General features: G+C 36.8%; 1 protein-coding gene across 1 annotated transcript in view; it reads left to right on the forward strand.

Moving 5' to 3' along the window:
- Positions 1–27168, forward strand: part of LOC137284779 (rhomboid-related protein 2-like) — a 104063-nt gene that overhangs the window by 65829 nt on the left and 11066 nt on the right. Inside the window, exons 3-7 of the mRNA XM_067816758.1 lie at positions 2828–2992; positions 16305–16538; positions 22127–22269; positions 24489–24601; positions 25816–25916. Coding sequence (XP_067672859.1) covers positions 2828–2992; positions 16305–16538; positions 22127–22269; positions 24489–24601; positions 25816–25916 — 756 coding nt within the window. The remainder of the gene's footprint in view (positions 1–2827; positions 2993–16304; positions 16539–22126; positions 22270–24488; positions 24602–25815; positions 25917–27168) is intronic.

Raw genomic sequence — 27168 nt, forward strand, 5'->3', positions numbered from 1 at the left:
TCAAACTGAACATGGGTAGCAGGTTTGTGGCAAAGTGTCCCTTTAAGTATAATTTGCAAGTCACAGTGTACCTTTGTCATCAGACAGTAAACAGACATATTTCAGGAAGTAGAGGTATGCAGTCTTAAGTCATAAAGGGACTCCCAAGGTATGAATTTTTGATTGGCATTCTAGAAGTTGGTGAGTCAGTAATGAAATATTTAACTTTATGGAGGACAACTTCATGTATATTGCGTACAGCTACATTTTGATGTAGATTCTTACATTGTCTTCAACATAAAAGTGGCCACAGCCAAGTGATGAGAAGTATATATACAAGGCACACAACTGCATGAGGCAGTTGGACTCAGAATGAGTTTAGTTTCATGCTGCACTCAGCAATATTCCGGCAGTCTGTAAATAATAATAAAGTCTGGAGCAAACAATACAGTGATCAACAGCATGAGCAATCTTATGCAATTGGGATACCATGACATGTGTCATCCATGTCAGCCTTCAGCAACCCATGCTTGCCATAAAAAGCGACGCGGCTTGTCGTGAGAGGCGACTAACAGGATCGGGTGGTCAGGCTTGCTGACTTGATTGGCACATGTCATCAGTTCCCAATTACGCAGATCGATGCTCATGTTGTTGATCACTGGATTGTCTGGTCCAGACTCGATTATTTACAGACCGCTGCCATATAGCTGGAATATTGCTGAGTGTGGCGTAAAACTAACACTCACTCACTCATCCATGTCATTGAGTCTGGCCACTCAATCCTGATAGTCGCTCCTTACGACAAGCATGGGTTGCTGAAGATCACTTCTAACCTATATCTTCATAGGTCTGGGACAATGAACAAGAATTAGCACAGGTAATGAAACCAATAAACAGGGGGGATATAGCAGTCAAAACAAGCTCATTGGGTGCTATGATGCTTGATTAATTCACTGTAGGCGGATGGTCAAACATATTATGTATGGTGTGACACATGAAGGGAGTTTGAATCCCCACTTGGCTCCAGTACTAAATTAGTTTTGGTCAAGTCAAAACTAATCACACTTTTCACACTTCATCTGATTGTGAATGCACAATAACATGGGAGATGTGCCAATTTGCACTTAACAGACGGGTACACGAAGTCCGTAGTCTAGACAACCAGTTGTCAGACTTTCATTTTTGTGAAAGCTGTAGTGGCTGAGTGGGTTAGATGGCTGACTGTGCAGGTGATTAAGTGTCTGACTCTGAAGGATTGAATTTGAATTACAGATGGGACTCACCCCAACAACAGTAGCAATGTTGGTGGAAAAAGAACCATCCCAAATGTGCATGTTATGCTCAACAGATTGGCCTGTAAGTCGAAAGTCAAGTACTACTTGGAGCCAACTACCTTTGATGTCTTTGTTCAGTTTACTGTATTTAGAATATATTACTTTTTCTAATTTAGGTAATCATGAAATCTTTGATATTTTATCTCGCCTCCCTCTAAAAAAGGACATTTTGAATTGAATCGTTCTTTGCACACATGTGAGTTATAATACCATGTATATGCTATACTATAGAGACATATTGAGTTATCACTCCTTGTACTGGCAAAGAGGCATAAAAGCATAATTACTGTTTAATTCTTACACTTTTTTCTCAATACACAGATAAAATCTCTGCAAGTTAACACCATGACATTAATTATGCTAATATTTTAAATGGATAAAAAAAGGGCTCAGATATTGTACAATTTCCATATAATTTCATTTACATAATAAAGTTTACTAAGGTTAACCCTAATTAGATTAACCCATTAGGTTAACTTTCAACTTGGGTTACCTTAATTAGTGATTTACCAGTCCCTTAGTGCTTTTGAAGACCCAGGTCTTAGTAAAAAGGCCCTTTAGGTGTATAGACAGTGGACTTATGCATAAATTAAAGTCTTCTGGCTCTGGTGTAGTATTCACTGAGTGAGCTTGGACTACCCCGCTCAATGTGTTGTGATGGAATCATATTGCCATTTGTTGGAGCAGCTTTAGACAGCGCCGATGAATACAAGTGGTACTGACCCATATATTATGTAGTGTGTGCTGAGTTGCTGCAATGTTTGTTTGCTTGCACCAGGAAACCCTTGTCTCACTGACAAAGTTAGATAATTATTACCAAACAAATAGGCATTGCAGTGGTGTATGGATTATATTAAAATTAGTTCTTTCTTTGTAGCCTCTTTTGCATATTTCATGGTCAGCGGCACCAAGTTATTTACCATATTAGTTAACGATCGATAATATGATTGATTAAATGTTACGTATGAGTTTCTGTGAAAACCAATGAAATGACTGATAGTGGGGACATCAGTACTTATCCAGTTCATATCTGCTGTATAGCTTAAAGGCTAGAGTATGGAGAGAGTGGTCTCCCTTTGAGAAACTTGCAACATGGCTGCTGACTGAACAGGAATAAAAGAAAAGATAAATGTTTATGTGTAGGCTCAGAATCCTGAGTTACTTTTCATCCTGCTATACAAATTAGTCATGAAGTGTTATTGTGATGATGTTAAATTTTCGTTTTCATGATGACAGCTGAGTTGAGGTTTCTACAGCATTAACTCTGAAACTTTTGAAATTTTCCGTGATGCAGCCTTTTATGCTGACAGCATCTTGTAGTCAACTGATGCTTTTTGATAATTTAGAATATTGTTTTCTTCCAACGAACGTATCCAACAGCAATGAGCCAAAATGAACTGTAATTAGCCAAATTACATTTCCAAATTTTTAAAACTGACCACTTTGATTTTTCATGATGAAACGTTCATCATCACTGGTCATATAAAATAAATATTTGTTGGCCTTTGTTTCAGTATGACCGAGGTCATCATGGCGAGATTGATGTGGAGGACTTCCGTCGTCTCCTCCAACATCCACAGATACAAGCAGAGATGGACCGGCACACGCTGGAAGTGTTGGAGGTCAAGGCCACCGACCCAACACGCAAGATGATCAGTTACCAAGAATTTGTCAACATTGTAAGTATGTAGCATGTAGCAGGGAGAGTTGCCAGGAACTGTCAACATACTCCAGTTATGGTAGAAAATGTTCTAGGAATAGTCAACATTTTGTGTTTGTTGTAGGAAACCTTACCAGGGATAGTCAATATTGTGCAGTTATGGTAGGAAATCTTACCTGGAAATGTCAGCAGTGCATGATTATGGCATGACAAGTTACCAGGAATTGTCAGTATCGTGTAGTTATGGTAGGGTAGGAATTGTTATCAGCCATTGTCAACTTTATATAGTTAGAGTAGGAAAACTTACCAGGAATTGTCAGCAGCATGTGGTGATGGCAGGAACCGTTGCCAGCTATTGTCAGCATTCTGTGTTTATATCAATATCAAGATCAGTGTCACCACTGAATGACTCCAATATTTGGAAGAAGGATTTGATATTTTCCTTTCCCATTTTAGCTATATGTTATAATCCTGTTTATAATTAATGTCAATACAGTTTTATTGTATCTAATAATACATAATATATATTTCCTAAATCTTATCATACTTTTAGTAATAACATTTAAACCATTGGTCTCAAAATTCCAAAACAAATCAGTTAACCTACAAAGTGTGTAGCCTAATTTGTATTTTGTGGCGAGAACATCAATATCACCTTCCCCAAGGACTTAACAGTTTAGAAATCTAGCACTGTTAGAATTTAGAAAAACTCCTCCTTGAGAGTCAACTGGCATGTCTAATAAATCGCCAGCTTGGCTTAAAACCGATTTCAGTTCCATGTTTCTGTGACAGTGGACTGAACAGTAATGGTGAAAGTCAATAAACCTGTCAATATCTATGAGCTGATCATCATTGATCTGTGTTATATAATTATTGCAGTTCTTCCGTGACACATTGATATTGGTTCATTATCTCAATGCCTGTCCTGAAAGGTGATATCTGTTACATTAGCTAAATCTATATCTGTATAATGAATCAGACTATCTCAGATGTCATTTTTCTAAATTGACTATCTATGAGCAAAATAGCGTGTCAAAATATTGTTAACAATAGAAAGCTGATTGGTGTTAATCTTATCTTAGCAGTGCAGGTCTCTCAATTACTGAAAACCAGAATGTGTTCAAATGTGTACATGTCTATATGTCTCAAAGAAAACACTTTCTCAGTTGTTCATCTGTTGTTCATCTGTTGTTCATCTGTTGTTCATCCTAGGCCTATGTCTTGTCAGGATCTATACATCTTTCCTGAAACTTACTGTGTACACTGTTGTAAGATGAACTCTGTAATTATTGGGAGAGGGCTTTTCTAAGTTGGATAACTTGTGCCCAATCCTTTTCTTAATGAATGAAAAATGTTTAAAACGAACAAACTAAAAAAGCCCATCTTGGACAGCATGCATTGCTGGCCTTCTTGACTTTCCTGGCTAGCTGCCTATTCACCGGCTTGTCTGCATGCCATACCTTAGCTGCCGACTCATCTACTTGTCTGCATGTCATGCCATGCTTTGCCTATTCACCTACTTCTCTGAATGCTTTCCTTACCTGCCTACTCATCTACTTGTCTACATGTCATGCCATGCTTTGCCTGCCAACCAACTTATCTGCATGCCATACTTTGCCTACTCACCTGCTATTTACATGCCATGCTTGTTATGCAAAGCTTTGCCTACTAGCTATATGCCTATTCACCTATTTGTCTCCTTGCTCACTGACAAGTGACTGGGCTTCAATAATAGGCTGTTGCACATCTAGCAGTAGCAAGCTCAATAAAATCAATTGCCAATTTATTTTATTTCTTTCAAGACCATAAACAATAATATCATTATAAAGCATTCCATTCTGCAACCGAAATATATTTTGTACATAAGTAAAATATCGAAATCCTGTGTGCAAATAACTGGCATCAGACACAAAACTCATCACATTAAAAGGGTAGACACTTGTAGTACACATTGAAATGGCTGAACCCTCATTAGTTGTACAAGGAATCCATTCTGCTCAGAAATCCCAACAGGGATTAACCAACAGAAATGAGAAATAGTTCCCCGAAATAGAAGTCTCAGAGACCCATGAACCTGCAGGAGGTTGATGAGGCAGATGTCAGTTCCAGCCTTGCCTTTACCATTTAGTTGGACTACTTGGTGAAAGCCTGTTATTGTAATGACCAACTTCTGATGTCTGTCACGCCACAAAAAGGTTTAATTTCAGCACTTGCAACGGAAATAACCATGACTAATCCCCTCTATCCTGTTTTTTTTTACTTTTCTTCCTAAACCACTCAATCATAGTGAGTGAAGTGTTGCATAACTGATACAACCAATAATCTCCTTATGAAATTTTTGTGACGTGAAACATGAAATGGTTGCGATGACAATCATATTGAAAATCAAATCTTTGGACACTTGAAAACATTCACCCTTGTGTCATTAAATCCAGTTATGTGTCATTATTTTACAAAATGACTTTAATAATATTATGAAGTATTCTTTAAAGTTACATATAGTTTTCATAACTGTACCACATGAGCTAATTAAGACTGTGCATTAGTAAAAGCAACAAAACCATTCCTGAAAGAGTAAGAACTCTCTGCTGAGTGGGTTAGTGAGTATGGTTTTATGCTGCCTTTATTAATATACCAGCAATATCATGGCAGGGAACAGCAGAAAGGGGCTTTCCACATTATACTTGTGTAGAGAATAAAACCTGTAGGCATGAAATGCTGACACTGTAACCTGTAGGCCACCCTACCACTCCAAGTATCTGATGCAACCAGGATATATGTTATGATTGTTATATTCGATAAGCATATGGGTTCTTATGTAATACTGATGATACTATGTTTTTATGAAATTATTCCCCCTGTAACATCCATCACAAACACATGCAAAGTCATGGCAGCTGTTGACATAAAAGATACAAGGAACCACACATCCCTTTTAAAACCCATGCGTCAATCCATGAAATGTCTCCCACATGACTAACTTAAAACGTTTTAAAACCTTTACAAGGACCGTGAATCTATTAAGCTCAGTCAAACAAGTTAAGAGTATTTGTTCTTGCAAATCATTGTAGAAAGATATCAAAACACCTAAATAATTATGAAAACATATACCAAAGGCTTGAACTGATGAAATTGATGCTGATACTAAACAGACAAGAAAGTTACAAGTTGAAATAATTCCTCTTGTCATACCATCTTGTAAATAGATGTTTTTTCGCGCTAAATGTTTCTATGGAGATCTTTCTGTGGAGTTGTAAAAAAACTGCTGGATGCTAAGAACTGCCAGTTATCACTTTTCCGCTTTGAGCTAACTAATCTCACTACTAACTAATTGTGTGTACCCGCCCGTCCGTATAACAGTTATTAAGTGTCCTGTATTGTCTCTGACTTGTACCTATATCTTGTGTCATGTTAAAGTGTGTTAATATTTATTTTAACCAATGACATTTTAGATGTTTATTTCGCTGAACTTTGGGACAGTGCTTTAGAAAACCATTGTATCTATGGTATATCTATGGAGAGGAAGATGGAAAAGATGTGGGCTTAAAATTACTGTCTTATCTACTGTAGCAGTCACCAGCATCTTGAACTTAAGCAACTATGGGTGTGAAAGTGTTTGTGTTTTAGTGTGTTTCAGTGTGTTTTAGTGTGTTTGTGTGTGTGTGTGTGTGTGTGTGTGTGTGTGTGTTACTGTGTGTGTTACTGTGTGTGTGTGTGTTAGTGTGTGTGTGTTTACTGCTGAATATCTGTGGTATTCAGAAGAGTTCACCTCTTACACATATTTTTAGATAGCTGAAGTGTGTATGTATATGTTGTTACAGTGTGTGTGTGTGTGAGAGAGAGAGAGAGAGAGAGAATGTATGATAAAAAGAAGGACAATGAGAATGTGTGTGTGTGACAGAGAGAGACAGAGAAAGAGATTGTCCTTTAAACATTATCACCTTAGTCATCAGTCATTGCCTTTTTTCACAAGAATGATCATTCATAAAAGACACAAAAACATAACCCACACAGTAAATATATGGATTTTTTCACTTTCTAGGTTTATAATCATGTAGTCAAGAATATTTTTCCATGTATTTTTATCACAGTTTTGACATTTTAAACTTTCATTGGGTATGGCATGGTTCATAAAATATGTCAAATCTCTTTTTGTGTTCCTATTTAATGCCATTTTGAGTTTCAAATATTTTCCATCCTTTTAGACATAATTATGCCTCATAACACTAAAAAGACTGTCTGGATATACATCATTCATTCGTCTGAAAAATTGAGTGGTATCAGATTGCAGGATGATCTTTCCATTTTGAAAAGTTAATATCATAAAGTGAAATGCTAGATGTCTGACATGTTTGCAGCCATCAGGGACTAAAGCTGGATCCAAGATTTGGGGGAATGGTATATCCCAAATATGCAACCCATTCCTGTGTCAGAATGACTGGAATGGTTTCTTGTACGGTTCCTGAAATGCAGGGATGATATGATGAGATTGATTGTTAGGTCTGAGGAATTATAGACTTGAGTTTGAGGAAGGTGGTAGAAGGTTTATATTGGTAGTAGTCCATCTTGATCTCCAGAATGAATATAGAATACTTCATGACATTTTCATGCCTGAGTGTGGTTTTGTGATTTACAATGTCATGTCTTCTTATGGAGAGAGTTTTTTTAGTCTTGCTTAATGCAGTCAGCAGTACACCAGCTAAATGGCAGCAGTCTGTAATACTCTAGTCTGAACTAGACAATCCAGTGACCAACGGCATTAGCATCAATCTACACAATATGCAATACGATGACGTGTCAACCCAGTCAGTGAACCACCTTATTATCAGCCCAGTTAATTGTCTCTTATGACAAACATGGGTTGCTCAAGACCAATTCTTACCTGAATCTTCATGGATGTATGTAGGGTATGAGTTGTCAAGGGTTAGGGAAAAGCACAATTCATTAGTATTTGTGTTTTGATTACTGCAGAATTTCTGCAATATTCAGAAGAGTTTCACGTCTTATACATATTTTTACATAGCTGAAGCATTTATGTATGTATTGTTACATTGTGTGAGAGTGTATGTGAGTGTGTGAATGTGTGTGAATGTGTGCAAAAGATTGATTTATGGACTTGGAAGAATGAGGGAATTGTGGGGCATGAACATTGTGTCAAGTGTTATATTCAATTAATTTTTCTACCAAGACAAGTGATAAATATCTAAAACACAAATTCACCACAGTCATATGATACTCGTATATCATTCCCTTCCTGACAAATGGATGGCATCTATATTGGATGGTCAGCTTTAAGTAATAAACTTTGACTGACCAATCATTATCAAGGATGCACAGATTCTTGCACCAGTCAGATAACAGGTTCCAAGAATGGATCACCTTCATATATTTTCAGTCTCACTTTGGAAATTTTAGTCATGTCCAGTGAAACACAAACTTCGAAAGTATAATGTTAAATAATTTCACTTTTCTGCGCTGTGTAATAAAATGTTTTTACGTTTTAAAGCTACTGATGTTTGCCGGCCAACTGTTGACCAGTGAATTTGAGATATTTTTCATCACACTGTTCCTATAGGGTTTAAGGACCTGAGAATATTGCATGAAGCTGCCATATAATCCCCAACCTTCCACCCAGTTTACCTGTGACTTGTGCGGACATGTTGAATATACTGAATAAACATGAACATGTGACCTGTAATGACAATATTTATGGTCTGACGAGGTGAAATGGGATTTAATGTCCTGATCAAGATATGTGTGCGTTATATGTCTGTCTGTCAGTCTGTTGGTCTTTGTCTGTGTGCATGTGTGTTTGTGCCTGTGTGTGCTTGAGGATCTGACAAACATGCCCATAATGCAACTGAAATGCCTTGCTTCAGTTTGTTGTGTCTGCCTCAGACAGACACAGTATACTGGAGATGGTGGGGTAGCCTAGTGGTTTAAGTGTTTGCTGGTCACAACAAAGACTCACGCACGCGCGCGCTCGCTCCTTCACTCACTCACTCACTCACTCACTCACTCACCCACCCACCCACCCACTCACTCACTCACTCTCACTCACTCACTACCCTTGTTTGATCTGACCTGTGAAATGGCCTTCAGCAACCCATGCCTGTAAGGGGTGACCAATGGGATCAGGTGCTCAAGCTTGCTAACTTGGTAGACACATATCATCATATCCCAGTTGCATAAACTGATGCTCATGCTGTTGATCACCAGATCGTCTGCTTCATTATTTACAGAATGACAATATATATAAAATGTTGAGTTCAGTGTTAAATAACAAACAAACCTTGCTGATTCTGTTGATACCAAGCACCGAGCAGGATAACTTTATCTTAATATCCTTTGGTATGAGTGCGAGTGAGTGAGTCAGGTTTTATTATACTTTCAGCAATATTCCAGCAATATCACATCAGGGGACACCAGGATTAGGCTTCACACATTGTACCCATGTGGGGAATCGAACCCAGGACTTCACCATAACAAGCAAACGCTTTAACCACTTGGCTACCCCACCGCCCCTCCTTTTGGTATAATGCAACCTAGGATCAAACTAACAACCTTCCACTCGCAAGGCTAACACTCTATCCTTGCTCTGTCCACACTACATCACAATATTTGAGATTGAAGAATTTAATAAATCATTAACAGACATGGATAATCCTACCACAGTTATCCAAAATGAAAAGAAAGAATATATTTGTTTATCAAATTATGAGACACGATATTTATCTGAGACTTTAGGACAATAATAGTTTCCTTAAAACTCAGTGCATAGTCATGAAAATAGCATCAATTTGAATATCTCAGGGTGTATTTTTGTCTCCAATTTGAATCATGGATCCCAGTGTTTGGATGGGCTGTTGATATTCTGAATAATGGAACTGAAATCAATAAAGATCATGAAAAAGAAAAAAAAAATTTTTTTGTCAGGACTGGGACCTGACATATAAAAGCTTTACTGCCAGTCATATTTTTCTATAAATTAGTCCAAGTTTCAGCTGGAAATCTAGAAATCCAATATTTTGTTAATTTCTGTCACTCAGTACACAGCTTTTATCCATTTCTTGCTAAACCGCCTTCCTGAAGAGGAATCACGACTATAACACCCGTCAGCAAATTGCATGAGTTTCATTGCTAAGGAAATCGACAACATGAAAGCGATTTAAACTGTTTCTATGCCCACATCCCCTCACTTATCCTCGAACATGACAGAAATTAAAACAAATGATAAAAAGCCATTTTCTCAGCTTATCTAATTGTGGTGTGGTGCAAACTAATTGAATGACTCAGTTGTGGCCACGTGTGGTCTCAATGTAAGTGCAGAGCCAATCTCATCCCCACTTTACGGGACTTCATCATGTCTTTCTCTGTTAAAGTCTACATGGATTTGTTCCAGGGAATTCAAAGCTGCAATCAGTTTTGAGTGCCCCCTTCAGATACAGGCGTGTGATGGCTTTTCTCATATCAGCTCAGTCCACAGACGTTTAAATTACGCTCCATTAAGAAATCAACACTTGCACAATTGCTTACCAACTGGTGTTAGTTATCTACCGAGTGTAAAATTGGATAAACCATGAGAACTCGTCAAACTAGACGCATTTGTCAACACATAACACAACACATAACACATATTGTCATCCGTTTGTTAATAATTGATAACGGAAAAGGCACCTTGACATTTTCAAAGAAAGCCTGTGGATTCTTTGTCGGGCCACAAGAACGAAGACTGTTATCCATCTGTGGTTAATTTGCCGTGCAGCTGATGGTTAATTTGTCATGCATGACCAGTGACAGATCTAACAGTGTTGGACACACCTGAACGACTCTGATCTGGTCTCCTCTTCGTCACCTGTTGTGTAAACAGCTTCAGGAAAATAGGCCAGTGGATTAATTATTAATGACTGATCAACTTTTAGTCATGTTGGACAATGGATGCAGATTGTTTTGGAGCTCTGCCATTGATGTTATCACTCTGCATCTCATATGTGATGGAATTTGCACACAGTGCACTTTTTATAAAACACCTGTCATTGCCTAACAATGGATAATGAGAGGGGAAAAAATGTCCGTTGCATCGGGTCCAATAACAGGGCATGTCCAATCATTTTTATGACTCTGCAAAATGTAGATTATTTATGACAACATGGACATGGTTTAGTAAAAAAACAATCACTGATCAGGGATTACAGTTCCCATCAGAATAGATCATGTTGGTTCCAAATTCCATTGTTTTGAAAACATTTATTCATTATTACTAAACATGAATCATGAGTTTAAGCAAATTATTCCATATATTACTAGTTTACATTCTAAGAAGGGAAATGGAGAAAAAGCAACAAATTTCAACCCCTTGTACGGGGCTGTAGATAACGTTTCAACATTTCAATATACTCCATATGTTTTCAGTATTGGAGTAATAACCGTAAGTGTACATTTAGAGTACTGAATGGAATTTACTGGAGTGTCAGTAATCTTGAGTGGAGTGTCAGTTTCATTTCATATATGGAACAAACAATTACTTCTCTTGTATAATGAGCTCAATAAACAATACAACAATACTTTTTTCAGATAAATACATCTCTAAATGATTCTAAGACCATATGCCATTTGCTGTGGTGCATATCTGCTACATTTTCTATATTATTCCCTGTCCTGCATATTTCTTATCCATACATGCGCCAATATAGTCTTTGTCTGGGTCTCTGCATGTAGGCACTTCATTGAAGCAGTTTATTCTTTAGAAAACTTGTAATGAATTTGTAAGTTTGACATAGGATGATCACATACTAGAATTTCTCAAAATTGAAACACTGTGACATTTCTTTGAACTAATCAACAAACCAGGCTCTAGATTCCACATATGCAGAGGAAGATTATTTCTTGCATTAGCTTTTTCCTCATAGGTAATATACACATCTGTACATTTAAATCAAACATTGTATTTTCTTGTGCCCAAACCCTCCAGCAGGAATTACAACACTACTAATTACCTGTTTGAAAAAGCTGGAGAACTTTTGAACTGATTTGATTGAATCTGAATGGAGATTGTTCAATACTTTTCAACCTGTACCCTCAAGAAATGTAGATCACCTTGAATTTGACAGATATATCTATTTCAATTTTCAAAAACAAATACCAATTTCTTCCCAGGCTGTTCAAATGATAGATTAAGTTACCTTTGGAAATGAAAGATAATATTTACTTTTCCAGTCAGTTTGACATGGCAGAATTTCAAAGACAGTTGTTTCAGTGCAGAAATAAGTTTGTTGTTAGTGATTATAGTTGAACATTTAAACCTTGATCTCTCGGAAGGAAAACATTTCAGGAATGTGTGATTGGTTCTCAAACAGATGATGACTGGAAAGTTTGCTTGTCACAAGAAGGTGTTGGCTTACTGTTGCTAATGGCAGTTTTAAGGATGACATGAATGTTTGCAGATGAATGTATAAGATCAAAAACATATGATCACCTAGATTTTCCTATAATCAAATTATCATACAAGTTTTAGAAGAAAGGAATCTTATATTATTTAGGTTTTGATATAAAAAGTCATAATTCACTTGAAAATGTTCTAGAATTTAAGACGGGTGGTAGTGTACCCTAGTGCTTAAAACATTTGCTTGTTATGCCAAAGACCTGCATTTGATTCCCCGCATGGGCCTAATGTGTGAAGCCCATTTCTGGACTCCCCCTCCAAGATATTGCTAAAAGCAAAATAAAACTAACCTTAAACTAACTCAGTCTAGTTTTTAAGAGGGGTGATAATGTAGCCCGATGATTTAAGCATTTTGTTGTCACACTGAACCCCACGTTCAATTCCTCACAATGTATATGTTAGTGTATTTGCCCGCCATCATGTTGCCTGAATATTGCTGAAAGGGGTGTCAAATATAACTTACTCACTCACTAGTTTTTTCAGGTAAAAAAGGTTTCTGTATATAATTATTTGTAGGCTATATTTCCAAACATTTTGCATGCATGTGTCATGCAAAGGTTTTTAAATAAAATGACGGAATTTCATTATGAGTTTTCTACCAGTTACTTTTTGCAACTATGTGGTCGTGTGACATTAAATGTATGCTAAAATTCCTGATGGAAGATTAAATCTTGAGTCAGTCTGAAATTCAAATGTCACCCAGGGAACTTCAGTGGAATGTTACTAAAAGTAGCACATAAAACTGTACTCACCCGCTAAATATTCTTTTGAACATACTAACTGATGGATTAAGAGTATGTACATACAGCTTCCCATAGACCGATGTTTAGACTCTGAATATTTATACTCACAGAAACTAATAAGGGAACACATGAAAGTACAAGTATTCCTTTATCTGTTTGCAGGATTTCACCCAAATATTGCAATACCTACCTTGAGAAGAAACCTTGAAAAGAATAAATAATACTTGTACTTTCAATAGTTCCCTTATTTGTTTCCATGTGAGTGTGTGTACACACACACACACACACACACACACACACACACACACACACACACACACACACACACACACACACACACACACACACACACACACATATATTATTTTGATAGAAACAAACAGTTCCTTTTAAATTGGGAAGGAGTTTTAGATCCTGAACCTGACGAAATCTAGACTTGCCCTATTTGAGGTTTCAGCATTACAGAGACGACTGGGCAGAAGAGAATATAATGCAGTTCAGTGATTGTGAGACCGACTAGGTCTCCTTCAACATTTCCGTCCCCTCTCCCTCCATCCACCATGCTCCTACTGAAATTCTTGAAATCCGCCTACGTAACACACAAACACACACACTTTCTCACTCTCTCTCTCTCTCTCTCTCTTTCTCTTTCTCATTCAAGTATAGGATTGTCATGAAATATCTCCTTATGACAATCACAAGCCAGATGTATTAGCTTGCAGTTTGTCACACATAGACACACGCTCACACGCATGCACACACACACACACACACACACACAGAGAGAGAGAGAGAGAGAGAGGATACTTACAGTGGATCATCATAAAATAACTTCTTATGACAGTCATGACCGAAATGAGTACTGTTGCAAAACTTCCTTGGATGTCTTCAGTTTCTTCAAATTTAAAGACCTGATATGTCAATTGCTTACATTTACAATATCAGGTTGCACCCGTCTCCTGAGGCCATATTGCATAAAAAGCCTCTCTTTTTGAGAAGTTGCATTCTAAACCAACTCACAAACCAAACATCAATGAAGAAACTCAAGCCAATTAAATAGTATTCTCAAAATGCTCTAAACAAAATGCTCTCACACAGTCATAATTGTTTTGACTGAAGTTCTTTTTTTTTAAATTATGTTTTAAGAATATTATCAATCTTCTACATAATCCTGTTAGTGCATATAAAAAGGTGTAAGTTGTTTATCTGATTAAGATTTATTTTATTTCACATGTATTTTATTTACCCTTTTACAAATTACAAATCAAACCTAGTATAGTTTACAATTTTTGTATCAATTTTTGCTTAAATCCTGTAGATTAGGTTACTGTGACCAAAGAATTTTCAACTAAACAAGTGAAAGAAAAGTTTGTTGTGTTGATTTAAAGATAATTCCTTCAAACTCTTTCTTGAAATGAAAGTGTTCATGATGAAAAATGAAATTTTAAGCCCTCAAAATCAATAAACACACTTTTAGTTTCATAAATATTTATAAAATAATTATAAAACTGAGGCCTCTGGTTTTACAAAATAATTTGCATTGGCCTTACAGTAGAATATTCATAAGCTATCCCTGCATAATTTTGTATTAAGACATACCCCAAAGATTAACAATGTACATTACCAGCTTGTCTGGTTGCACCTAAGTGTGTGATTTGTCTTGATACACATCCTTAAAGTAGAGCCAAGGAAGGTCAGAATGACATCAGTCTTGCACAACATGAGTTTGTAAGGACTGTGCAAGAAACAGGAGACAATAGCTTCAGCTCAAGCTGTCAGGTCCTGGATGGGGCTGATAGTACCCGAGCTGTGTGACAGCCTTGGCCTCATGAATGATTAATTATATCATCCCTGTACTCGGGTGGGCTGCTGAAGCTTGCAACCAGGCACCAACTCCAACTCCTGAATTTTTTATGTGTGATTTCTGAAAGCATATTCTTCTCAATTTCTTCATTTGATATACAACATTCGACAGCAAACTACAAATAGAAATAAAGTACTGCAATTTTAATGACGTTGCTAGCTCACAGTAACAGATTGCAGTTGAGATTTCAGGGTATATATAAGGATAAGAGCTATGGACACAGAGGCATCATATCTTCCCGGTTGTCAAACTTATGAGAATATTGCTGATCACAATTTGGGAGGATTTGGGTAGATGTCGGCAAGCTGTATTCTCTTTTTTTTTTGGATTATACAGACATGAGGATTTAAAACCTTGACATTTATGATGGGTAAGCATTGATTTGGTCAGAGTACAGTTTGACCATTTGAGGATTTGGGTAGATGTCGGCAAGCTGTATTCTCTTTTTTTTGGATTATACAGACATGAGGATTTAAAACCTTGACATTTATGATGGGTAAGCATTGATTTGGTCAGAGTACAGTTTGTATTTATTTTTGTCTATTCTAATTAATGATGGCTTATTTTTAAAAACTAAACTTAATTTTTTAATGTTTTTTAAGTTGTAAACATTGTGATTGTAAGGCAGCAGTACTTTAAACCTACTATTGTCTCATTTCTTTGTTGTGATGTTTTTTGTCTAATTATGTGAATCCCAGCTTAAATTTTAAAGAAATAAACAATTTGAAAATTTAATTAGTGATTGAATTGTTTAAAAAAATTTGAAAATACCAGCAGAAAATGCTTTATTAATGAAAATATTTTAGTTGAACTTTCTGGACTGATTTTTGATTTAATAATTAATAGGTTTAATTGAAATTAAAGCAAATATTTGTAGATGTTGTAATTTGAAGCAGTTGTTTTTGTCTGCATGCATAGCAATATTGTCAACAATGCTGCTTTTTTATCCAACATGTCTTAGATCTCTTTTATTCAAATGTCCCATTTGAGTTAAGATATTCAAAACAAAAGATAAAAAATGAGGAGAGAGGTAAATTGCATGTAATCCTTGAGATGAGTTTGTTTAGGTTGTGTTTGTGGGTTATCGACTTAACAGGTGATGTTGATTGTCGACTGTAGCCATCCTTTGCTTGTTTGTTATCGATGACTTAACATGGCTGTTTGTTTGTTTCACAGGTAGTGTTTTTGTGATGAGGCTCCCAAAGCACATATTTGCACCCACTTTCCAAACACATATGATCCTTTTCAAATTTAATCGCCACACGTTATTCTCTGTCGCCAGATGAGCAATCGCCGAAACCCCAGTTTCCGCCTTGCGGTAGAAAGTCGTGAGAAGGATGGATGGACTAGTGGTCGTTGTCTACAAGTTCAGCCACCACCCACCACCTGTTACGACAAGATGGTGCACAAAGTAGCCAGAGAGTTCCTCACAGATGAGCTTGACCGCCAGTATTATGCTGACCGTTACAAATGCTGTCCCCCACCTCTACTTATACCTGCAATCACACTCATAGAGGTAGGTGTGATGGTTTACATTAGGATGGAAATGCTGAAGAGCATGATTTCAATAACAAATGAAAGATAAACATGTATTTTCCATTCTATGAACTGCTGATAGTAAACAAAATTGAGGCATTGAACTAAACACGAAATACACTTTTGATTTGACTGTTTAATGTCACCCAGAGCTCAAGATAATGGCCATATCGGGGTATCTACGGATAAAATATATGCACAATATGGTTGGAAAAAATTTAGAAACCATAGCAGATATGGTGTACAGTTTTGGAATCATCTACAGATGAACGCATCTGAAAAAGTATTGTTTTATGGTTTATTTACCTATTTACACAAGAGTTGCAATGTTGTGTAGCAGATACGCAACACAGCAATGGTGTACAGTCTTAGAATCATTTACAGATGTGCTTATCTTACAAAGTAATGTTTTATTGTGCATTTACCTATTTACACAAGAGTAGCATGTTGTGGTACATATGTGAAATGAAACCAGATTTCTGATATGCTATTCAATTCTATTCAGTACTCTAAATCAGCTCTAATCCATTCTAGTTGTTCCAGGATTGAATACTCCTGATGTTGAAAAATTATCTGAAGCCCTGTCAATGACAAATGAAAACATGTTTTTCTAAAGTAAAGTTTATTGTTATAGCTTGTTTGAACCATGGATATGTTTACTTCAAGAATAAACAAAATTAATCTTCTGAAATATGTTTCTGATTATGATTGTGTGACTAATGAATGATTTGTGTTGAAAGTAAACAAGTTCAAACCCATGTAAAATTTAAAAAGACACTTCAATTTACTTGATCTAAATGGTTATACCAGTACATTTTTCATACAATAAGTAAACTAGCTTTGGAAGAAATAATTTTTCTATTGGACAAGAATAAACAAAATTGATTGTGTGAAAAAAATGAAAATCGTTTGATCCAAATGATAAGAAAAAAATATTGTCAAATAAATCTAAAGAGATGAAGCCAAGCAAGAATCAATTAATTTCTATTCAAAACTTGCCTTCCTTATCATGTGAGAACAAAGCTATTCAGATCAGTATGTTTTTTATGTTACTCGAAAACATAGAGATAAAAGACAAGATAATCGATTCCCTCAAGCAGTGTGGAGTTGTGCAGTTGACCCGTTCTGAAATGTCAATCACCAGTCATTCACTTGTCAAACAGTCATCAAACACCTCAAAGCATCACTTTCATATGGAAGTGCATCACATCATATTTTGTTTTCTGTAGTAGACTGGTAATTCAGAATGAATATGCTAAATGAATGAGCACTTTTCTTACATTCTTTTCCAGCAATATCATGTTTGGGGGTTGGGGGACCAGATTTAATTCATAGTACCCAGTAGGGAAATCAAACTCAGGTCTTCACTTGGTTGGGTTAGTATTTTCACTGCTAGGCAAACAACTCTTACATATAAGCCTAAGGTTGTGTGATTTAAATATACTGAATTATCATACAATGGGTAGTGATCTCGACAGGATAAAGCCAATGGATATTTTCAGTATCTGTTGGGGTCATATATGGATACTGATGCAAATTAGAGAGATTATATGCAAATTATAGGGACTACTTTCAGAGTGTCAACAAACGTGGCTTCAAGGGTTGGTGATCATGTCGTGTCAATTCGGCACTGTCAGTGGTTTGATCCCTGAAAAGGCATGCCTGGTTATGATATATGGTGTAGATTACAAAGCGAAGATAGAAATCCATAGGCTGACGACGATACCCACAACAGTTTACCATCTGACTGTCAGTGTTAGCGAGAGGACAGCATAGGAATTCAGGTGCACAATGTCACGCCAACATGAAAGTGCATTTGATGTTCAAAGAGTTAACTGAAATTTTCCCAAATTCCGCACGTTTTTTTTTGTTGTCATTTTTGAATCTAAGTTAATACTTGTTGACAACAATATGCTCTTTAACATAAAAGCTGACTGGGAACTACATGACATAATGCAGTCAAATGAGTGATCAGAATAATACTGCGTCACTGAGCTTGTGACGTCACGTATTACTACGCACCTATATGTGATGTCATAGATATGCGGGCACATCTCATTAAGTTTAGTTTCATGATCTATGGCAAATGAAATCACTTTTTTTGTAAATTTTAAAGTAAGAATGACATTTTATGATAAATAGGTTATCACACTTGTGTGTTTTGGGATGTATCCTGCATTAGGAATAAACACTATGTATACAGTGTTTATTCCCAATGCTGGATATTAACCATTCCAAAACACACTCGCGTCATAACCTATATTTATCATTTATGTATGCTGAGCATCTGCAGTAAAAAGTTTGTTTGCTCTATCAAGTCTCTCACTACACAGGCTGTGATATTGCATAAAACTCACTTAGTCACTGAATTGGGCTAGGCTTGTGGTTAAAGGGTTCACTCACTATGCCAAAGATTCAGGTTCGATTTCCCACATGGGTTCAATGTGTGAAGCCTATCTCTGTACCCATGTGGGGAATCGAACTCGAGTCTTCAACTTGACGAGCAAACACTTTACCACTAGACTATCCCACTGGCCTGAATATTGTCAAGAGAGGCGTCAAATTAAATTCACATTCTTACTCTCACTACATAAATCCTCTTGAAAGGTAGGATTGTTTATTCTGAGCTGCATCATCATGATTGGTTATGTACACAATGTACAGGTACAGCTAATAGTAAATTGGGAACTAATATCGTAATACATTATTGACATATGATATTGTCATGTGAAAATGTCTGGGATACACGAGTTACATGATTTATTTTCTTACCTCACACATAAATGTCATTTTCTGATTGTCTGAGACAGTCAATATACCTTGTTTACAGGTGAGTGACATTTTCTATGTTGCCATTTGGAAATGTCAGACTGTGGGAAGTCATTTGATATTTTGTGTTAGTAGTGTTTTTTCAGTATTGGCAAATTGCCGGACTTCAAGAGTCTTTATTATAATCTGATACACTTGGTTCAAAATGAACACTTAGATGTTCAGTAAGACAAATATGTTGATCTCTAGTCCCTCAGGACACATTGGTTGATGTACCCTCTGTGTTTGCTTATGTTTCTTGAGCCTGAAGGAACACAGAGGGTACATCAACCCATGTTCTCCTTGTGACCAGAGAACAACTTAAAGAGTACCAGTTGTTTACTAAAAAAATTTTGTAAGCCACAGTAACTGTTTGGTTAGATCACTGATGTGTTTCTGTGAATGCTTGTCACACTGAAAGTATTTGACATTGTAATTACTTATATCCTGGTTTATTTCTTTTTTTTAATGTTAGAATTGATTGTCTAAAGTACCTGTTGTCCACATTCATTAATGTAAGTTCTTATTAATGTAAACATCTTATTGTCATCTGAGTAAATTGAAAGATTACGGAACCTGTGAAGGTCCTGTGGTAGAATAGGCCTTCAGCAACCCATGATTGCCATAAAAAGCGACTATGCTTGTCGTAAGAGGCGACTAACGGGATCGGGTGGTCAGACTCGCTGACTTGGTTGACACATATCATCGGTTCCGAATTGTGCAGATCGATGCTCATGTTGTTGGTCCAGACTCGATTATTTACAGACCGCCGCCATGTAGCTGGAATATTGCTGAGTGCGGCGTGAAACTAAACTCACTCACTCACTCACTGAAAGATTACGGTGCACTCATTAGTTTCAAAAGTATTAAAACATTAGTGATCAGATTAAAAGAGATAATTAAGTTGCCCTTAGCATAATTCCAAACATCCTGTTCTCACAATATGCACATACACACAAAACAATAAACCATGCTTTAAAAATATATTAAACAAGTGGGTTACAAATGAAGAGATATTATATGTATATGCCTTTAAACTTCATGCGTGTTCAAATATTAATATATTTCGACAGCAACCCTATAGTTTAAGAGCTTTATCTGTAAAGTAGGCAATTAAAAAAGGAAACTGTACAATATTAATTATTTTTAAGTGATACTAGTTGTACATGAACACTATCTCTGTTCAATAGACCCAATCTAATGGTTCTCTTTGACAAGGAGAACTGCTATATCTTTACCATTGAGAGATACAAGTTATAGGGCCGGGATTGCTTGAAGGTATCTACACTTATACTGGATTAACCTTAGCAATTTAGCTCAGAACAGTTATTTCATGAGTTAATCGCATTTGTGGTGCCATGTCATCCTGCACACAACCTACAAGTCACAAATCAGGTGAAGATAAGCATCGTTGTCTTGGACAGAAGAATTGGATTGACCATATTTGGCAGTGGGAGTCTTGAGAGTTTCTTGCAGACGCGAAGCAAGCCAATTTTTTCATTTAAGCCTGACAGGTTGCAAAGCTTTATATTTAGATAGAATTCAAGGCTGGCCAAACCTTTTTAACAATAATCATGTGCTTGGACATTGGTCTCGACCTCCACGTAAGCACTTGCAGCACATATGGTGTTTCTTCAGGAAAGTGACCTTATTAAAATGTGCCTCTGTTCATGCAGAAGTAAATAGGTGTCTGGTATCATGAGATGGTAATGAGGTAGTTAACCTTTTTGCACCTCACATGCTGCATGGGTTGTATTCTCTCCAGGGAGTTGATAATGTAAATCGAATGCTCGCATATCCATTGGCCAGGATAATAATGAAGTACTTGGAGCATGCTATTGGGCATAGATTTGGCACACTGGAATTACCAACAGCAGCAGCAGCAGCATCAGCAGCAGCACCACCACCATCATCACTGTCATTGTCATCATCATCATTGCTGATCAAGTTTACTGAAATATAACATATTTTGTCGAGACCTGCCTCTAGAGGTCACCCCAAAATTAAGCACATAAATCCTGAATATGTAGGTTTTCTAATTTTTCTTCTAAGGGTTGTTGGTTTGGAATCCAATTATGTATACATACTGGCACTGGATTTTGTATGGTGTGTATTTTCACTATCCCAGAATAACCTACGAAAAGGTGCAGCTAACAAGTGAGAATGGCTGAGAAGTGTACATATAAAATGTAAGACCTGCTTGGAATTTTTGTCTATAACCTCTGTTATGTCTCACATTTAGATAACTCATAATTTGGTACATTTATTTGTTTTGGCTAAATATATAAAATGCATTGGTGGATCCAGAGGGTGTTTGCAGGGATGGGCACCTATTATCCTGTGAGTTTATTAAATGACCATTGAAACTCTGGTGAAAATGGGTGCAAATGAACTGTGCAACCCTTCCTTTCTACATCCTTTCTGTATCCTTTCTATATCCACCCCTGAAGAGTCATGATTCACAAAGTTGTATTTCAACGTAATATAGAGGTAAGCACTGACTATGAATCGCATGATAAACCACAATCAGTAAACTGCAGACCACTAGAGGAACTAGTGGTTGATAGTGTAAGCACTGATCCTTACCACAGAGTTGTAATGATGCGGTACTTCAGTCTGCAATGTCTGGGAGATGGGTTTCCCATGGGGCACTGCATCCTTTGATTGCCATCCCAGTCTTTTAAATGCAGTGATGGGATTCATCTGCCGAATCCCGTGGGTGTGCTATGGATGTGTCTGAGTTGATTGTCTCTGTTTCAGATTGGTTGCTTTATCTACTACTGTCTCGAGTCCGGCAGTATCGAGCCCAATGGCCCTGTGCCCGTCAACTCCGTGTTTATATACCGTCCAGACCGCAGACTTGAGCTATGGCGCTTCCTCTTTTACACACTTCTGCATGCTGGGTAAGATTTTCTGACTGAAATGTTGATGTGTACGATTATCCTTGGAATTCATATGCATTAAGTGTTTGTCAAAATAATTCCCCTAAGTAGATCCACATCCGTATTCAGAAACAAGTGTTTGCGTTAACACAGAAACCTTCATTTTTTATACAAAGAATTCATAGAAACACGCAAGAAGATTTTGCATGTGTGTTATGGACACATAGATTTTGATCTATTTAATTTTAAAAAGTATCTTAAAACAGCAACAAATATGAAACAAGAAAATTTGAAATGATTCATGATTGTAATGAAAATTTCTGGACTACATATGAATACTTTTCTCCCTACACACACTCCTGCAAAACCTACTACAAACACTAAGAAACCCATGTTTATCATAAAAGATGTCAAGTGGCAGTCAAACTTGCTTACATGGTTGATGCATGTCATCGTATCCCAGTTGCATAATTAGTGCATATGATCACTGCATTGCCTGATCCAGCAATATCACAGTGGATGACACCGGAAATGGGCATCACACATAATGCATGTATGGAATCTACGCTGGGTCTTTGGAGTGATGAATACATGAACATAGAGAAATTTGGGGGTTCATCTTCTTTTTATTAAATAGTACAAAGAAGATGATACCCAGAAAATTCTTTATGTTCATCAAAAAACATTTTCTAAAATGCCAGTCAAGTATCTGATGAACAAATTCTTGGCTAACCAAGACATTTAATGAGGTGTTTATCATAGACGAGGAAACACATCAATATGGCCGTACAATGATCTTGTCTCAGGGATGCATCTGGAAACAGATACTATTTTCTCATTTACTATTCTTCAGTCAGATAACTGTATCAAACCTCAAATAACCGTATCTAATTGCGGTAAGAAAAAGCACTTTTTGAGCAAAGAAGCACAGAGATAATGTGCGTCTTTATTGATTTACAACCACTGATGTTTCTTCAGATTGAGAACGTAAACCACCATCAATCAACTGTTAATAATATATGTGTCTATTCAACTGTCGTCAACCGCTTGACACAGTCGCCATGTTGCTTTCGACTCCACCGTAGATACTATTTGCTTTCAATATTCAGACTAATTTGTAGGATTTGAGGTCATTAAAGAATTTATGTTGGCAGTTTTATTGTTGTCTGAGTGAAGAAGATCATTAAGTTTGATATGCTAAGCAGAATATAGAATCATGGGTTTTTTAAATGTTACGTCTGACACCAAAGATTGACTTTCATTTCGAAAAAATGATGGTCATTCAACATACTTGTATAACTATGACAGAACAGTCTCGTAAATAATGCTGTGATTTCTTGATATATTGGAGGCTGTGGCACTGATAGATTCAATTTAGCTGGACTGATCGTAATTTTACCATCAGTAAAGATACAGACAGTGCTTTCTCTGGGAGTTATGCAGTGACTTTAAGTTACATACACATTAGTGTTCACAGATTGCAGTATTCAAGGGAAAAGAAGCATTTTTATATATTATACTTCATAGTCTGTCTTCTAATGCAGGCTAGAATAGAATATGGACATTCTAAGAATGTGTTGGGTTTTGCATCAAGCATTATTGGCATTTTGGAATAGAAAGATTTCATTTTCAGTGAACCTGTAATAATATAGTAATAATAGGTGAAGATTCTATATTGGAAGTTTTTGTCTTTCGCAATGTCTTTTTCATCAAAATGTACACGATGTTAACAGGTTACAATTAATGTTACCATGTGTAATGTTGATGTGTACAAACATGTTATCACATGCAATGCTAACATAATGCACATGTTCACCTGTTAACATGTGCACTATGTTAACAGGTTACCACAGGATAAGATGTGTCAACATGTGCACTACGTTAACAGGTTACTGCATGTAATGTTACCATACAGAATGTTAAGCTTACACATTAGCAGGTTAGAACATTTAATACTACCATGTGTAATGTTAACTTGCACACAATGTTAACAGGTAACTTTTTGTGAAAATTTATTTCTTGGAATGGGAGGCAAATCTTTTCATAGCTGTCGCTAGATCGACGACACAAGAAGAAACAGATTTAGAGTTATCTCCCTTCCATCAACATCAACTCGGTTATTTACTGACCACTGCCATATAGCTGGTATATTGCCGAGTGCGGTATAAAACTATAGTCACTTTTACCACCTTTCATTTTATATATTTATCTAGTGTTAACATTACTGAGTATACATGCAGGTACATACATCTGTTCTTCAACATGGCGGTACAGATCTGTGTTGGGATTCCACTGGAGATGGTTCATGGGTCATGTCGGATACTTATCGTCTACCTGGCGGGAGTGCTGGCAGGTCAGTCATCAAATGATTGTATCCGATACCGAACATTGTCATTATTTTAGGATTTTTATGCAGTGCACACATTCACAAAATTACTACATGCACTGGAGTGTTCCCTTGATCAACAGATGTCCTTTTTCTGGCATACTTTAACATATTCAACTCCCTAGGGAGTATTCAACCCATGCTGCCTGTTAGGCACAGCGAGTTATCACACAACCTCATCCTTGCAAGGTACCCATTTGCAAAGTGGGGAACTGGGTCACAGTCACAGTATTTTGTCCAATGATACTGCACGTTACAATACATGCAACTAGATGTCTGTATGTGTTTGTGTGTCCACCATCTGGTCACCTACCATCGGATTCGTGGGTTCTTTTAAGTGCACAGGGTTGTGTACAGCACACAAGGGGTTGTGACAACACTGAAAGAGTCCGCACACAAAGTTGACGCTAAGATTTTTAATACCCAGTCACAAGAGGGGATCAGTCCTGGCAACTTTCACTTACTAGTGTGTTGCCATAGACAGCTCACCCACCATGCACAAACATTCTACGAGTCATGATTTTGTTGTATACAGTGTTGGAGGCAATCATTTATTATAGTGGTATTATAACAGGGATTGGTTTCAGCAGGATGACATTTTCTTGAAGCTCTCCAATTTGCATAACATTTCATTTCATAACATTTGCCTGCAAATCCATCAAAGGCTTTTTCATGCACCATCCTTCCTACTGACAGATGTCTAGCCCCTAAATAATAATTCTGGCTAAATGATAAATGTAACATTTTAATTTTAAAAGCAAAACTATTATTAGAGTAGAGAGAGTTTTGTGCCCCCTCTCTTTAGCTTTTTCATTTCTTATGACGTACAGTCTACATCAACTTTCAATTGTAGCTTCTAGTTATTGGGCTCTATGTGACCATTAGCAAAGTTTATGATGTATGTTCATATTTATGGCTTCTCAAGTTACCTCAGTAAGTAAAACTATACATTTACCTTCATCTATTTTGAGAAGGAAATTATGTGATAAAGAGATTTTTGCCCTTTTGTAATATTAATCTCAAATTATAAATGAAGTCAATTGTTTTTCAAAATGTTCTCAGAAATCAAGTTGTCTGTGTCATGAAGTATAGAAAATGTTTTCTTGCGTACACTATAACAGCCATGTACAGCAGGAGCTAGGAGCGTCTCCTACAACTGACACCTTTGTTGTTGGCTGCAGGTTCCCTGGGGACGTCAGTGTTTGACATGGATGCCTTCTTGGTGGGTGCATCTGGCGGAGTCTATGCCTTGTTAGCAGCTCACTTAGCTAATATACTGTTGGTAAGCAGATCATCCTTGTTGTCCATTGCCTAGTAATATACTGTTCGTACACATCACCTAATATACTGTTGGTACCCATCACATAACATACTGTTGGTACCCATCACAAAACATACTGTTGGTACCCATCACATAACATACTGTTGGTACCCATCACATAAGATACTGTTGGTACCCATCACATAATATACTGTTGGTACTCATCACAAAACATACTGTTGGTACCCATCACATAACATACTGTTGGTACCCATCACAAAACATACTGTTGGTACCCATCACATAACATACTGTTGGTACCCATCACAAAACATACTGTTGGTACCCATCACATAACATACTGTTGGTACCCATCACATAATATACTGTTGGTACCCATCACATAACATACTGTTGGTACCCATCACATAATATACTGTTGGTACTCATCACGTAGCTTATATGTTGTTGGTGTTCATCACCTAGCTAATATATTGTTGGTACCCATCACCTAGCTAATATATTGTTGGTACCATCACCTATCTAATATATTGTTGGTACCATCACCTATCTAACATACTGTTGGTACCCATCACATAACATACTGTTGGTACCCATCACATAATATACTGTTGGTACTCATCACCTAGCTTATATGTTGTTGGTGTTCATCACCTAGCTTATATATTGTTGGTACCATCACCTAGCTAATATGCTGTTGGTACCTATCAGCAAGCTAATGTGCTGTTGGTACCTATCAGCAAGCTAATGTGCTGTTGGTACCCATCAGCTAGCTAATACCTTTAGAATCATATGAGTGTCTAAGTCAGATTAAAATCTATACTGGATTCAGTGCCTGTCTAACCAGTTCCATTGCTTCCACTTAAGTTGTTATGTAACCATAGCCCATAATTGAGAGACATTTTCATGAGACTTATACATGCTCAATAAAAGTGTCAATCAGAAATGCTCAAGTGTATTTTAAGAAGCTTAAAACATGCTACAATCCGAAATGAAATATTAGCTTATGTGTTAGATGTTTACAATGACTTGAAATTGCAATTCATCACCTACCTATTTCTTCTTGATATAAGAGCCCTGAAATTTACGTTTTTTCAGATATAAATCTTCAAGTCATGTAAATGTTTTTGCCCAAGAGTAAAGTTTCATGTAGCACTTGCTCATTCAAAATTTATATCCTCCATATCATAATATTGTATAAATGTCAGGGATATTAGCATTAAAGCTTACAAATAAACTGAGTTGAAACAAA

This window comes from Haliotis asinina, chromosome 5 (genome assembly GCF_037392515.1).
Source record: "Haliotis asinina isolate JCU_RB_2024 chromosome 5, JCU_Hal_asi_v2, whole genome shotgun sequence".
Lineage (NCBI taxonomy): Eukaryota > Metazoa > Mollusca > Gastropoda > Lepetellida > Haliotidae > Haliotis > Haliotis asinina.